This window comes from Paroedura picta, chromosome 1 (assembly GCF_049243985.1).
Source record: "Paroedura picta isolate Pp20150507F chromosome 1, Ppicta_v3.0, whole genome shotgun sequence".
NCBI lineage: Eukaryota > Metazoa > Chordata > Lepidosauria > Squamata > Gekkonidae > Paroedura > Paroedura picta.
Genome location: NC_135369.1, coordinates 45,694,775 through 45,711,502, shown reverse-complemented (window position 1 = coordinate 45,711,502; position 16,728 = coordinate 45,694,775). Strand labels below are relative to the sequence as shown.

General features: G+C 43.1%; 1 protein-coding gene across 2 annotated transcripts in view; it reads right to left on the bottom strand.

The window, feature by feature from the left end:
- Window positions 1–16,728, bottom strand: part of LOC143837261 (solute carrier family 22 member 7-like) — a 28,264-nt gene that overhangs the window by 903 nt on the left and 10,633 nt on the right. The window contains exons 4-10 of one of the 2 annotated variants that reach the window (XM_077336890.1): window positions 16,240–16,408; window positions 15,304–15,427; window positions 13,876–13,982; window positions 12,025–12,239; window positions 2,419–2,527; window positions 801–1,007; window positions 45–192 (exon numbers count right to left, since the gene is read on the bottom strand). In XM_077336890.1, the coding sequence (XP_077193005.1) occupies window positions 81–192; window positions 801–1,007; window positions 2,419–2,527; window positions 12,025–12,239; window positions 13,876–13,982; window positions 15,304–15,427; window positions 16,240–16,408 (1,043 nt within the window). In that variant the 3' untranslated portion in view covers window positions 45–80. Of the gene's footprint in view, window positions 1–44; window positions 193–800; window positions 1,008–2,418; window positions 2,528–12,024; window positions 12,240–13,875; window positions 13,983–15,303; window positions 15,428–16,239; window positions 16,409–16,728 lie in introns of those variants that run through there. The other variant, XM_077336882.1, reaches the window with a different exon arrangement.

Sequence of the window (16,728 nt, the reverse complement as noted above, 5' to 3'; positions counted from 1 at the left end):
TGGTATTTGAACATTTTAATTTCCAAGTCTTCTTAATTCTGACTTATTTTGTATCAGTTGCTGATTGTTGTCTTTAGGAATCAGTTCCAGTTGGGCTCAAGGGCAACTGAGTTTATGGTTCCTTTTAGTTCTAGTTCACTGAACCAGTTTGTGCTTAGATTTAGTTTGACTCTGTCCATAAGTGAACCATGCCTGTGTGAAAATATGAAGAGTCTTCAGCTGAAGTAAGCAACTGGAGAAATGCTAATGTGAAAATTTGTATGAGCAGATAAATTACCAATGGAAATGAACTGCTTAGAGCAAGCTTTCTCAGCTAGGTTTTATGAAACCCTTGGGTTTCTTGACAGTTCTGGAAGGGTTTCCCAAGTGGGTGGTACTAATTTTTTAAAACATTTATCAGGTGATACAACAATATATGATGATAAGGTCAACCTACCCCCACTCCCAAAATGGCCTGGAGGTGGAAGAGGAGGGGCCATGGGTAGGGAATGTATACAGCTATGCTTCCCAACCATATTCTGGATGATCACACCACTTCTGTGGTGAAGGGTGAAGAATATTTCAGGTATTCCTCAAAGGTAAAAAAGTTGAGAAAGGCTGGCTTAGAGGTTTCAAAATAATAACTGTAAATACCATTTTGCCTTTTTCCCCACATACCCAATATATATGGTCATCCTGAAGTTGTGAAAAAGAATAGCAATAAAGAGACCCATTTGAAATCATGTAGGCATTCAAGTTTCTTTCCAGGAATGCTCCAGTATCATTAACTCAACCTTGTATCACCTGTCTCAGGCACTCACCTGTCATCTTCCACATCTTCAATAGTTTCTGGCAACTGGCTATTGGTAGTTTCTGTCAGCAGAAAGGCCACCATTCCAGACAGTCCTGCCACTATACTGAATATCATAGGTGGGAGATATCTCCAGGTTTCATCCAGTAACATGATCATAGGAGCTAAGGAGCTGGCAATCCGTGCCACAAATGAACAGCAGCCAAGGCCACTTTGCCTGCCAAGAGAAGAGGGACCAACATTACTCCTCCTTTTGGAGTCACATCTGCAAATGGTTTGAACTTGGCCTTCTTGCCTATTTAACAGCTTGATGCTAGTTCTTGAGCTCTCTCCATACACTGCCAGGCTGTCTTCGAGTGTATGTGAGACGGTGTGAAGTTATTTCTCTCTCTCTTCAAATCACTCCTCAGTACTCACATTTTTAGTGACCCTTTGGCAAACCCCTTTAGCTCTCATTCTCAGCTGAAACAAAACTTGAATATACAAGATTACATTTGCGCGCAATCATGCCCTGGTATACTTTTCCCCCTGCTCTCTTCACATTCCTGAAATTTGAACTGTAAAATTATTGGGACAGGGACCTCACTGAAAAGTATGCATGTTGATAAAGAAAAAGACAAAGAACAAGGAAGGAGCTGCACTTTCCCCCTTTCAGGCATGAAAGAATAAGCATACCCAAATCTTACAGTCAAGCCAAAGAAATCCTGGGAGATTCCTGATTGGATATTCCCAGCATTAAAAGAAGAAAAAAAGAAAGCAATAGAGGCTACACAATGTCTAGATCTTACTGAGGCAGAATGCGTAAGTGGGAGTGGGCTTGATTCTTCCTCTCCCATATGGCACTGCTGATTAAAACTGAGGGTATTCCGCACATCTAAAAAAATAGTGTTATGCCAACATAAAGGCGTAACACTAAAAATTATTGTGCCTCCGGCCATGCCTCACTTTCTTCTATCTGTCTCGCTTCTGTTTGTCGCCCTTTCATGCTTCTTACACTCCACGTGCCTGCTTGAAATGGCGGAAGAGAGCAACACGATTTACACGCAACTCTCTTCCATCTGTCAATCAAGCCAGGGCACATGATGACTGCAATTTAAAAAAAAAATTCAAACCTTCTCTGTTGAAATGCCTATGCATCTAATCATAGATGCATAATGCTTGTTTAATGCCACCCATTATGGAATCATAAGTCTTGACACTTAAGAAAAATAATCTAATTCCTGATTTTGGGGGTGGGGACTTTAGAGAGGTAAGCTTTGTGTGACAACTGTGGGAAAAAATATTTCTAGCATCGCCTGCATGCTTATACGCATATTTGTTGCTCCAGGCAGTTTGCTTTTAAAAAAGGAAAATAGAGAAGGGAGAGGGAGGTGGGTGCGAGGGCAGGATATTGGAGGCAGAGATAGCACCTCTTCGCTAGGGTAAATGTATAACTCACGATCATAATGCATTTTCATGCTCATTGCAGACTTTCAAATAACTGTTCCACATATGCAATACATTACAAAATGTAGCTGAGAAAGAGACCCCCTAAGATCCCACCTAACTGAGAAAGTGGGTGTAGTTTCCTTCTGTTCTCATCATTGTTCAGTATGTGGCCTGTTAGATTAAGTGGCTGAGGCCCTTACCTGAGTACAGTGGGGTAAAGTTCAGCTGTGTATAGGAAGACCGTAGTGAAGGAAGCTTCAGAGAAACCCTTCCCTAATATGGCCACAGCAGATCGGACATGTCCATGCTCTGACAAAGGAGGGGAAAGGAGTTTGAATACTCAATGTCAGTACAAGGGGGAAAAGATACATAAAAACAGGCCAAAAATATAACAACAGTGAATGTTAATAACACATAAGTTTCTAAAAATAAGTTCATGTACAATTGTTGTAGGGATGCCAGCCTCCAGGTGGGACCTGGGGATTCCCTGTAATTACAGCTCATCTCCAGAATATGGAGATCAGTTCTCCTGGAGGAGATGGATGCTTTGAAGGGTGGACTTTATGACACTGTATCCCGCTGAGGTCCCTGCCCCCCACCCAGCCTGCAGCCTCAAATCTCCAGGAATTTCCCAAGCTGGATCTGGCAGTCCTAGGCCACCCTGAATTTTCATATATATGCCATGTGCTCAAACGCTGATTGAGTTCTAAAGTTCTCAGTCCATTAGTTTACCGATCCATTGATTTATCTTTCTAATGTTATATTATAGCAATCTTTTAGTTGCAGTAAGGGCACAGGGTCCATTGGCCATCCGTTAGCCTCCAAGAGACTAGCAGATAGTTTAAAAATATACAAGCATCCTCAAAAATCAATGAACATTCTAATACAAAGCTGATATGAGTAATAACAACTTCTCAGAAAAAACAAAAGGCTGGACATGCCCAAAATATGTGTGTGTGTGTGTGTGTATGTATATATATATATATATATATATATATACATATTGTTGTTGTTATGTGCGAAGTCGTGTCCGACCCATCGCGACCCCATGGACAATGATCCTCCAGGCCTTCCTGTCCTCTACCATTCCCCGGAGTCCATTTAAGTTTGCACCTACTGCTTCAGTGACTCCATCCAGCCACCTCATTCTCTGTCGCCCCCTTCTTCTTTTGCCCTCGATCGCTCCCAGCATTAGGCTCTTCTCCAGGGAGTCCTTCCTTCTCATGAGGTGGCCAAAATATTTGAGTTTCATCTTCAGGATCTGGCCTTCTAAGGAGCAGTCAGGGCTGATCTCCTCTAGGACTGACTGGTTTGTTCGCCTTGCAGTCCAAGGGACTCGCAAGAGTCTTCTCCAGCACCAGAGTTCAAAAGCCTCAATTCTTTGACGCTCGGCCTTCCTTATGGTCCAACTTTCGCAGCCATACATTGCAACTGGGAAGACCATAGCCTTGACTAAACGCACTTTTGTTGGCAGGGTGATGTCTCTGCTTTTTAGGATGCTGTCTAGATTTGCCATAGCTTTCCTCCCCAGAAGCAAACGTCTTTTAATTTCTTTGCTGCAGTCCCCATCTGCAGTGATCTTGGAGCCCAGGAAAATAAAATCTGTCACTATCTCCATTTCTTCCCCTTCTATTTGCCAGGAATTGAGAGGGCCGGATGCCATGATCTTTGTTTTCTTGATGTTGAGTTTCAAGCCAACTTTGGCACTCTCCTCCTTCACCCGCATCAACAGGCTCTTTAGTTCCTCTTCACTTTCTGCCATTAGAGTGGTATCATCTGCATATCTGAGGTTGTTGATATTTCTCCCTGCAATCTTGATCCCAATTTGTGACTCCTCTAATCCCGCATTTCTCATGATGTGCTCTGCATACAAGTTAAATAGGCAAGGCGACAGTATACAGCCTTGCCGAACTCCTTTCTCAATTTTGAACCAGTCAGTGATTCCATGTTCAGTTCTCACTGTTGCTTCTTGACCTGCATATAAATTTCTCAAGAGACAAATAAGATGCTCTGGTATTCCCATCTCTTTAAGAACTTGCCACAATTTGTTGTGCTCCACACAATCAAAGGCTTTAGCATAGTCAATGAAGCAGAAGTAGACGTTCTTCTGGTACTCCCTAGCTTTCTCCATGATCCAGCGTATGTTGGCAATTTGATCTCTAGTTCCTCTGCCTCTTCGAAATCCTGCCTGTACTTCTGGAAGTTCTCGGTCCACATATTGCTGGAGCCTAGCTTGTAGGATTTTGAGCATAACTTTGCTAGCATGAGAAATTAGTGCGATGGTGCGGTAGTTTGAACATTCTTTGGCATTGCCCTTCTTTGGGATTGGAATGTAAACTGACCTTTTCCAATCCTGTGGCCATTGTTGAGTTTTCCAAATTTGCTGGCATATTGAGTGTAGCACTTTTACTGCATCGTCCTTTAAGATTTTGAATAGTTCAACTGGAATGCTGTCACTACCACTAGCTTTATTGTTGCTCAGACTTCCTAAGGCCCATTTGACTTCACATTCCAGGATGTCTGGCTCCAGGTCAGTAACTACCCCATTGTGGTCATCAGGGATGTTAAGCTCGCTCTTGTATAGTTCTTCTGTATAATTTTGCCACCTTTGTTTGATCTCTTCTGCTTCTGTGAGGTCCCTACCATTTTGGTCCCTTATCATACCCATCTTTGCATGAAACGTTCTCTTCATATCTCCAATTTTCTTGAAAAGATCTCTGGTCCTCCCCATTCTATTGTTTTCTTCTATTTGTTTGCACTGTTCATTTAAGAAGGCATTCTTATCTCTTCTAGCTTTTCTCTGGAATTCTGCATTCAATTGGGTGTATCTTTCTCTTTCTCCCTTGCCTTTCAATTCCCTTCTCTCCTTAGCTATTTGTAAAGCTTCCTCAGACAGCCATTTTGATTTCTTGCATTTCTTTTTCTTTGGGATGGTTTTAGTTGCTACCTCTTGTACAATGTTGCGAACCTCCGTCCATAGTTCTTCAGGCACTCTGTCTATCAGATCTAATTCCTTAAATCTATTTGTCACCTCCACTGTGTATTCGTCAGGGATATGATTTAGTTCATACCTGAGTGGCCTAGTGCTTTTCCCTACTTTCTTCAATTTAAGCCTAAATTTTGCAACAAGAAGCTCATGATCTGAACCACAATCAGCTCCTGGTCTTGTTTTTATTGACTGGATAGAACTTTTCCATCTTTGGCTGCAGAGCACATAGTCAATCTGATTTCTGTGTTGACCGTCTGGTGATGTCCATGTGTAGAGTCGTCTCTTGGGTTGCTGGAAAAGAGTGTTTGCTATGACCATTGTATTCTCTTGACAAAATTCTACCAGCCTGTGCCCTGCTTCATTTTGTACTCCAAGGCCAAACTTGCCTGTTATCCCGGTTATCTTTTGGCTTCCTACTTTAGCATTCCAATCCCCCATGATGATAAGCACATCATTTTTGGGCGTGGCTTCTAGAAGGTGTTGTAGGGCTTCATAGAACTGATCAACTTCATCCTCTTCAGCAGCAGTGGTTGGGGCGTAGACCTGGATCACTGTGATGTTGAATGGTTTGCCTTGGATTCGAACTGAGATCATTCTGTCATTTTGGGGATTGTATCCCAAGACTGCTTTTCCTACTCTCTTATTGATTATGAATGCTACTCCATTTCTTCTGCGAGATTCTTGTCCACAGTAGTATACCTGATGGTCATCTGAATTAAATTCACCCATTCCTGTCCATTTTAGTTCACTGATTCCTAAAATGTCGATGTTCAGTCTTCTCATTTCTTGTTTAACCATGTCCAGCTTGCCTTGATTCATGGATCTGACGTTCCAGGTTCCTATGGAATAAAAATCTTTACAGCATCGGACTGTCTTTTCGCCACCAGTTACTTCCACAACTGAGCGTCCTTTCGGCTTTGGCCCAGCCGCTTCATTCATTCTGGCGCTACTCGTACTAGCCGTCTGCTCATCCCCAGTAGCATATTGGACACCTTCCGACCTGAGGGGCTCATCTTCCAGCGTCATATCCTTATGCCTATTGGAACTGTCCATAGAGTTTTCATGGCAAAGATACTGGAGTGGTTTGCCATTTCCTTCTCCAGTGGATCACCTTTTGTCAGAGCTCTCAGCTATGACCTGTCCGTCTTGGGTGGCCCTGCACGGCATAGCTCATAGCTTCACTGAACTACGCAAGCCCCCTTGCCACAACAAGGCAGCGATCCTTGAAGGGGGATATATATACATATATATACATATATATATATACATATATATATATATACATATACATACACATACACATACACATACACATACACACACACACACACACACACACACACACACACACACACACACACACACACACACACATATATATATATATATATATATATATATTTACTGAATAAGTCTCAAGAGGTATACTCCTTAGGGCCATATCTCATTGCTTTGGCAAAACAGGGCAATCTAATTCCTTATTCCATTTATTTCTGAGACTCTGCATATCATATTTATTAACTAGCAAAAAAGCCCATTGCATGGCTCTACCGAGGCCTCACATGACCATGGCTGAACTGCTTGGGGCCAGGGGGGGAAGCGACGGTAGGAAGTTCTCGCGTCCCCAACCACCACCAGCCAGGCAGGCTCCACCAAGGCCTGACAAGTCTGCAGCAGAACTGCTTGGGGCTGTTTCATCAGACTGGAGGGAGGTGAGTAGCGGGGTACCTCAGGTACCTCAGGGTACCAAAGCATCCATCTCCTCCAGGGCTCGGTGCTCGGCCCGGTACTTTTTAACATATTTATTAATGATCTAGATGAGGGGGTGGAGGGACTACTCATCAAGTTTGCAGATGACACCAAATTGGGAGGACTGGCAAATACTCCGGAAGATAGAGACAGAGTACAACGAGATCTGAACACAATGGAAAAACGGGCAAATGAGAACAAGATGCAATTTAATAAAGATAAGTGTAAAGTTCTGCATCTGGGTCAGAAAAATGAAAAGCATGCCTACTGGATGGGGGTATGCTTCTAGGTAAGACTGTGTGTGAATGAGACCTTGGGGTACTTGTGGATTGTAAACTAAACATGAGCAGGCAGTGTGATACAGCGGTAAAAAAAGGCGAATGCCATTTGGGGCTGTATCAACAGAGGCATCACATCAAAATCACAAGATGTCATAGTCCTATTGTATACGACACTGGTCAGACCACACCTGGAGGCCTCACTTCATGAAGGACGTAGATAAAATTGAAAAGGTACAGAGGAGAGCGACGAGGATGATCTGGGGCCAAGGGACCAAGCCCTATGAAGATACGTTGAGGGACTTGGGAATGTTCAGCCTGGAGAAAAGGAGGTTGAGAGGGGACATGATAGCCTTCTTTAAGTATTTGAAAGGTTGTCACTTGGAGGAGGGCAGGATGCTGTTCCCGTTGGCTGCAGAGGAAAGGACGCACAGTAATGGGTTTAACGATATAGGCTAGATATCAGGAAAGAAATTCTTACAGTCAGAGTAGTTCAGCAGTGGAATAGGCTGCCTAAGGAGGTGGTGAGCTCCCCCTCACTGGCAGTCTTCAAGCAAAGGTTGGATGCACATTTTTCTTGGATGCTTTAGGATGCTTTGGGCTGATCCTGCGTTGAGCAGGGGGTTGGACTAGATGGCCTGTATGGCCCCTTCCAACTCTATGATTCTGTGATTCTGTGGGGGGCGAAGTGCTGGCAAGGCATTCTCGCCTCTCCCTCCCAGCACCAAGGCTGGGGCTCATTCCCCCCTCCCAACTCCCGCCCACCTGCTGGCCACCTGCTGGCCACCTGCCTACATAGTGGGAGGCAAGGTCTTAGCGAGCATACACAGTCAGTTGAGTGTGCAGCTTACAGGCAGGCACGGGCCATGGGCTAGTGGATGGGTAGGCAGAGATGAGGCTTTTCATTGCAGCACCTCCCTCCCTCACAGGCCCTCCTCCCTGCAGTGGCTGCCCCTCCGATGCCATCAAGGCATCCCCCTCCCTCCCAGCACCCACCCACTGTATGCCTGACCTCATGGCAGGAAGTGACACCTCAAGTCATGATGCTCCTAGCCCCCCATGTGCCAATGGGCTGTCTCCCATCCCTCCAAGGCCCCAATCACTGGCTGGGTGACTGCCCCCCCCCCCATGTCTCCCTCCTTCCCTCACAGCTTGTACTCACTGGTTGGCTTACCTTTTGCAGTCAGTCCAGTAGAGCAGGCTGGCACTTCTTCCATGTGGAAGAAGTTGGAGGGGTGTATGGCCAGGGGAGGGACCACAGCCTACCTGATAGTCATTCATTGGACAGATGGCCAATCAGGTACGCGATGAGTACTAATTCCTCCCAGCACCCCTATCCCGTTTTATTTAATTGTTCAGATTGGCATCATTTTTTTTTCTTTTTAAAAAATCTTACTTAGTTGCTGGATTCTAAGTTTTTTTCCCTTGGTTTTCCCTCTGTTTTCTTAAAAGAATGATTTAAAAAACAAGACAGTACAATAAACCTTACACACCAGCATTTTATCCCAGAATGAGTCTTCAAGTAACAGAGTCTACTTCTTCAGACGCTATGACTGGGTGCTAACTTTGCATTCATTTTATGGAAAAGGGTTTGTTTTGTTTTTGTTTGTTTTTTAAAACAGGGTCAAGGGATCATAAAATTCAGGAAGTACAGAGGAGAATGTAGTTATGTAAAATTCAGATCTAATCAGAAGGAAATACAGAGATCATTTGCTAAGTCTGCTAAACTTGCTAATACCTGTCATGGGTGAGATTTTAAGACAGTCACAGTTACAGTGAGATAAGAATCCTAATTCACGAGGGTGTGGCTAAAGATGTCGTCCTGAGAGGGTGGCAGGGCATCTGCTCTGCTATCTCTGAAGCCTGACAGGGGTCAATTGTGCAAGCAATTGGCAGAAAAGAGGAGGGGTACGCAAACCCCACCTCACCTTTCTACCCAGGAAGTTCTTGGGGCCGTCTCCAATCCTTTAGGGAGTATATCTCCCTGGATTATAGGCTGTCAGCGTTCCAGGTCCAGAGGACGACTGCCATTTTCTACCTCGGACTTTCTTTTCTTTCTTTAATCTTAAAGTATCTGCTTCAACCCTACATGATGATTTACCACAAATGAACGCTTTGAACTGAGGGGAGGATATCGGCTGAGTTCCAAAACATCATTTACTGCAAGTATCTCTCGCTTTTTTTTTTCTCCGTCTCTCTTCCTGCATCAAAGCCCTTTGTTTCCCCCCTCCTCTTACTCTGCTCTGCCCGAAGCCACCTCGTTAAGAGGCAGGCTAATTCTCCTAACTAAGCAGAAGAAGGACTCAAATCAACTCGAATTAATTGGCAAAAGCTCTTATTGTAATTGTTTTGGTTTTCGAAGATAAGATAAGCTGTGAATGGGAAAATCTCACGAGAACTCTGTGCCAGCACGAGAATCTCTGCCTTCAATACGTCACATGCCTGTGCCGGAACATTAGAGGATAAAACAGAGGACCTCTACTGGCCACTTGTAAAATTGTTTGGGGCCGGTTTTTTTTAAAGTCAAAATCATGTCTATGTTAAAAAGATTGGCTCATCTAATAGAGATACAAACCCAAGATTACAAAGTATTTTTAGATGGATTGATCAAAAATATCTCCAAGGAGATCCAAGATGGCAAGGAAGAAGTCTTCAATAGGAATGATGGATCAATAACAGTGACTGATGACAGCTTTAAACAAGGTGGAAAACCAACAGCAGAAGAGAAATCTGAAATTCATATCTTCAAGGAGATCCAAGATGCCAAGGAAGACGTCTTTAACAGGAATAATGGATCAATAACAGTGGCTGATGTCAGCTCTAAACAAGGTGGAAAACCAACAGTAGAAGAGAAATCTGAAATTCTGGAGACGGAAAATGGGATGCCGGAGTTCTGCAGCCCAGATAAGGACACCCTTTTTAAAAAGACATACAGCCATCTCAAAGCAACAGTGTACAAAAATCAATCAAAAGAAATATGGATCTGCAGTGAAAGTAACCGATTTAAAGGATCTCTCTGGGGGGGAAATTGTATTGATACTGGAGTCCAGGAGGTGCAACGGCCTCAAGATTTATCGATGCATATTCTGCGGGAAAGAGTACAACTGCACTTTCTACGCCAAAGGCCAATGGGACAGAATATAATTTTACGGGAACGACAAGATGTAGCAAGCCTCGAGATGAGACCCCCTTAAGAAGACCGAAAGCTCATATTGTTTTATGTTTAATGTTATACTGTATTCTATATTTCCATTTTTATGAAAAAGGGGAAGCAGTGTCTCTTTCTCTCTTGTTTTTTTTTTGTCTCTTTTCTTTTGTAGGCATATAGGTAATATAATCATTAGTGCTGAAAATGTAAAATGGGGTTCCCCCCCCTTATTTTTTCTTTCTTCTATTAGGGTATTGTCCTAGGACTAAAGCCTACACTGACTTGTAGAAAATGTTTAATGTTAAGCTTTCAACTTAAATCTGAAAATATATCTGTCAGGATGGTTCTTAGAATGGGTCAAGCATAAATTGTTTTGTAGATGTATCAGAACCAAGGATAAGGAGAAGCTATAGAAGACTGAAAGCTTATATTGTTCTATGTTTAATGTTAAGCATTTAATCTAAACCTGGAAATCTTATTATTCTCTGTATTAACAACATATACTGTATCCTACATTGCTATTTTTATGAAAAAGGGGAAGCAGTGCCTTTTTTCTCTCTTGTTTCTTTTTCTTAGTAGGCATATAGGTAATATAATCGTTAGCGTTGGAAATATAAAATGGGGCTTTCCCCCCTTATTATTATTTTTTTTTATTGGTGTATTGTTACAGGGCCAAAGCTCATATTGATCTGTAGAAAATGCAAAGCTCTCAACTTATACCTGTCAGGATGGCTCTTAGAATGGGTCAAGTATAAATGGTTTGTAGATGTATCTGTATTAAGGATAAGGAGAAATTATGAAATCCTTTTGTAATTTTTTTTCTTTGTACATCTTTAAGGCAAAGCCCTACTTTCCTCTCCCTTCATCAGGGTATTGATACAGGGCCAAAACTCATACTGTGCTATAAGAAATGTTTAATGTTAAGCATCTAACTCAAACCTAGAAATATCTGCTAGGATAGCTCTTAGATTGTATCAAGCAGTTAATGTGAGGTCTACGATCTCACAAGTAAGTTGATTAATAATAACTTTTCTTTTGTATATCTAAACAGGCCTTTTTTTAATGTAGTGGAAATGTGGATGGCTCTTAGACTCATGGCTCTTAGAGTTTTGGGCAAAAGTTTATATCACTGTGGAGTCAATGTGGGGTCGTATATTCTTAAATGATGATTATATTTCTATCTTTATGAAAATAAAAAAAATCATTATAAAAAAAAAAAAAAAGAATCCTAATTCACCATTCAACTAAGTGCAGCAATAATGTAAAACTTTTAAATACAGCCAAGTTCAGTAGTTATTCAAAGGTTTAGTTGAGCAGAGTCTTGGGATTCTTATCTCACTCAACAGACAGAAAAGAAGAATAGAAGAGAGATTGAAACATGCTGATTCTTAGCTTATCCATGGGTTATGTGGCTATTCACCACCACCCCTTGTGTACAGGAAATGTTTATACATTTAAGGCTTCCGTTCTGAAAACAAATTACACCTGCTCAAGTTCTATTGATTCTCTGCAGGTTGCAAGACTTTAGTTCTACGTTTGCATTGTTGATTTCCCTTCTTCCTTAACCTGCAAGAAAATGGGACAACAGATGAAGGCCTAAATGCCTAATGAGGCTCCAAATCTAGCAAGGTGAACCTCCCACCTGCAGGGATGGATGCATTTAATGCAATGAAGAATCCAGTCACAATCAGAGTCCATGCCTGGCAGTGCCTGCGGCCAATACGGTCTAAGACAAAATAGACACCCAGTTTGGCAGGGATCTCAATGGCCCCAAACATAAACTGTGTCACGTATGGATCCAAGCTGAAGCCGCTGATATTTAGACTGATGCCATAGTACGTGAATGATACACCAAACCTGCAAAGCAAACAGAAGATTCAGCAACTATTAATCAAATCAAATTAAAAGAGAAGCATGTCTAGACTTTTGCGCAGCCAATAGCAAAGGGCACTGATAGGTAGTAGATCATTGTTCAAATGAGCAGCATTAATAGCCTATGATAACTGATGGCTACAAACAAGAAGACATGCCAACCAGTCTGGATGAGGGCTGAGACCAGAGTAAGAGGACAGTAAGGGGTCAACTTGATGATGTGTATGACAAGAGTCTGAAGTGTCACATCTATCACTAGCAAAATAGTATTCTCAAGTGTTACAGAGCTGAATTTGGCAACAGAGGGGACTGTTTGTCCCTCTATGGGGCTCCATGTGCAGTGATTGCAGTACATGGTGACCCCCACTGTCATTTCAGCTTGGAAAATCAGTTTGAGAGGAAAGTCTGAAGCTCCTCTTCTCCCCATGCTGCGCTTGCAAGCAGACTCCACCCCTGAAGCACTTGGGAGTGCTAGTTCCTTGATGTTACATGACAGGTTAGCCCCTCCCCTCCAAAACGTAAGGTATATCATATGTACTGGCAGAAAGATTCCCACAAATGGGATGGGAAGGTGAATTTGTCCCCTCCCACTGCAGATCTTCAATTTCTTTCTCATTCCTTTTATCTCAGGTATAGCATTTCAGAGAGTATTCGGTCTGCAGAAGGAGGAGGAAAGTCCTGTTCTAAGGATGGTGATTCCTGTGGGATTTTTCATTTACTTTTAAATGATACCAACATTAGCTTTGTTCATTGGTGATGAGTCCATTATGTAACCCTCTTGCAAAGAGGCAGGCAGCCTTTGGAAGGGAAGGAAGCTCTCTGCAGTCCCAGCAACACCCACCATTCCTGGTGCTACAAATCAAGGTCAAGCTTGGCTGATGTGTGTATGTAGTGGCATGGACTAGGCTTCCTGACCCCTCTCACTTCCCTACAAAGGTTTCTCCATACTAGCTGTAGAAATAAGGAAACCTCCCCTGACACAGATGTTTCTAAGAAAAGTCAGTGGTAGCAGCAAAGGAAGACAAAGTGTGGCTACAGCTTTAGAGGGTTGAAGTGAAAGGATCACACACATACAGCAAAAATACAGCTGAAATCTCACGCCTTGAATAAATCTTTGTTGGTCTTAAAGGTGCCACTGGACTCTGAGTTTATTGTGCTACTTCAGACCAACATGGCTACCCATTTGAATATACCAAAAATATCATTGACAATTCCCCCCCCCCCTCTTCAAGTGAGACAGTACAGTGACATTGGTTCACATACAAAGGAATGCACTGCACTGGTGAGAAAGGTTTTACAGATCACAATAACTCAGCACTGGAAAAGATGACAGGACAACAGAGAAATGTGACATTCTGTTGGTTTGCTTATTCACATAGATATAAAAATTGACCCCTTTTGTACTTGAGAACAAGACAGATGATAAACTAATAGGGTTGCCCCCATTGTATTTAGTTCACCCATAGCTACACCCACACATACGCATACCTTTCTGATTAAAATCGGCAATCTAATTCCCCCTGCAATGAGATGTAACAGCTTCTGGGAGAAGATCTGGCTTCCTTCTCTTGGAAATGCTGGAAATAACTGCAGCCCTCTAATCATATCATAGACCCCATACCATACAACAGCAGAACAAAGTGTCATCTTCCTCAGCTTAGACGTCTTCAGCAAATGCCAGTAGAAGTAGTTCCGGGACTCATCTGTAGCCACCATCTTCTGCAAGGCCTATAATCGCAGCCAACGGTGTGGCAGGGAAAGGAAAAGAGAAAATGCCTTTCTGAGTCTTGTGCTCCACCTTGTTCAGACTAGGGCCAATTCTGCACACATAGGATAATGCACTTTCAGTGTACTTTGGCAGCTGAATTTTCCTGTGCAGAACAGGAAAATCTACTTATAAAATGCATTGAACATGCATTATCTATTGTGTGCAGAATAGGCCTAGATCACATCCCAACATTCCAGATGGTTCTATCTATTTCCCCAGGCAAGGAGACCAATATATGAACCTAGCGTTTACATTCTTGTGACAAAACTCCCTAATGGAAATTCACAAATGGAGACCCAGTATGAATTCCTGTGGATATGAATGTGTGCAATACCAGCTATGAAATCCAAACTTTGTTGGTTTCCCATAAGAACACAGACATAACTGTCCTGCTCCATGAGGATCAGCCAATGGTCAATCCAGTCCAGGCTAATCAGATGTTCCAAGAATCCCCCTTAGCAGGGAAGACCCAGGGGGGCGCACTCTCAGCAGGGAGAGGAGATGGAGAAAATGGCACCAGGACTTCAAGGGCAGCTGGGTGGAGCCCAGATCCCAGTCAGGACACAGCCTCAAAGGCCAACCAGCAACCCTGTTGGTGCGATGCCTCCTTAGTCTGCATGCAGTGGAAGAGTCATGGGCAAGGCTGCAGACATAGCCTATGGGCTATGCCACCGTTTTTGATGGTGCAAATTTTCACCTGTTTTGGGGGTGCTTTCCCAGGCTGCAGGGCTTCAGAAGCTGACTAAATACAGCCATGCCCCCAGACTGCCCATATAGATGCTGGCACAGGGGACTGTGCTGTTATTGTACTGGTGCAGAGCCATAGAGATGTGCCAGTGCAAGGGAGAAATGCAGTGGCACTAGGGCCCTCCACTGGCATAACTGGCCCTTACACCACATAACTTGGTGATACGCCCATGTTTGGGTCAGTCCACTTCCTTAGCCCATTTGGCTCCTTCTTAGGATAGCACTGTGAATCCTACCGCTCTCCTGGCAAACAAAAAACACTGGGCACTGTACATTTTCATTACTACCTCCTTTGCTAGAATATTTAGGATTGTTCCATTAGTGTTTCCGATAGGACTGCAAAGCAAAGGGCTTTTTGTAATACAGCCAGCTTTCATTCCCAGCCCAGTTCCTATTAATTACAGCGTTCTTAGTATTTTTTGCATGATCACTGAACCTGGGACTTCTTGAGTCACCTAAAGAGCACCCCTTCCTTGCATAGTTGTTGTTCTTCCTTCAGCTTTCAAACTGGGTTCTTTTTAGATGTTCACTCACTTTCACAGTTATCTTGGAGTGTAAGTTCTTCTTGCCATTGACTTTGGCACATCTAGAAAGGTAGGAGTGTGCTGATTCCACCTCCTTCTTCGCGAGCAGCCAACGGGCAGATTCTGGGAGCCACCTGGTCAGGGATAGAAAAAAACTTTGAGTCCTGTATGCTGAGCAATTGACGCATCTTTCACGTGCAGATTCCTCTTGGGGCATTCCAGCTGCAGCTCAGCTTTTAGAAGTGCAAGGCGGTTGTGCACTCAGATGCCTTCGGGTTCTCTGGTTCTTGATATTGCTTCTGGAGAATGGGCACTTTTAAGAGTAGTGTATCGGTTGGAGTGTCTGGCAGATGCAGGTTCAAATCCACCCTCAGCCACAGAACCTTGCTGGGTTACCTTGGGCTCATCATACACTCTTAGATTAACTAACTACATAGGGTGGCTGTGGAGATAAAATGAAGGCGAGGAGACTGATGTAAGTCACTCAGGGTGCCCAATGGCAAAAGCTGGCAAATAAATGAATGAATGTTGACATGAATTAATCATATGGCAACAAGCATGCCTTTGCCACCAAGGAAACATAAGACTGATTACTGCGATATTTGCAGAAGAAGAAATAAATGCAGTTCAGAGACTAATTGCAAATACAGGAATCTGAATGCAGTCCTGTTTCAAGATAATCTTCTTCAGTATACATGTATCAAATAAACAAAAATATTGTTCAGACTTCTTATAAAAAATACATTCACTACAATATGCAACAAAGGCATCAAAGCCAGATATTATTTTTAACCACATTGACCAGGAAGGGCAAAGAGTATAAAAAAGGAAGAAGTTGGGAAAGACTGAGAGAGGATGGACTTGACAACATGGGGCTGGCAATGTAGGAAAACATCTGACGCTCATGGCGGGTATGAAGGTTTAGAAGAGTTCCATAGTTGCTCACCACCAAATGATAATGCTGAGGAGGCAGGGAGATGTAACAGCTAGCAGGAGCCAACGCCAACTTCGAATCAAATAGGCCAGCAGTGCCAAGATCATGTATCCAATGGACCAGGAGATGCCACTGATGGTGCCACAAAAGGTGCGATGCTTGATGCTTGTCCACTCCACAGCTGAAAGTTAACGACACAGCAGCAAGCACCTTTGGGATTCAGTTCAACCTTGATGTAGGACAGCCGGTAACTATGAGTTCCATTGCTAACCAGAGCAAAGAGTCAGCACTTCATTCTGTGCTTGACAAAGTGCTCTCCTGTCGAGGACCAATAGATTCAGGATGCACAAAAGGAAATACTTCTTTATTGAACCAGTGATTAAATGGTGGGGTTCACTGCTAAAGGACATAGTGATGCCTACGGGCATAGATGGGTTAGGAAAAGTCTTGGAGGATAGCCCATCAATGGCAACCAGGCATGGAGGCTAATGGGAATCTCCA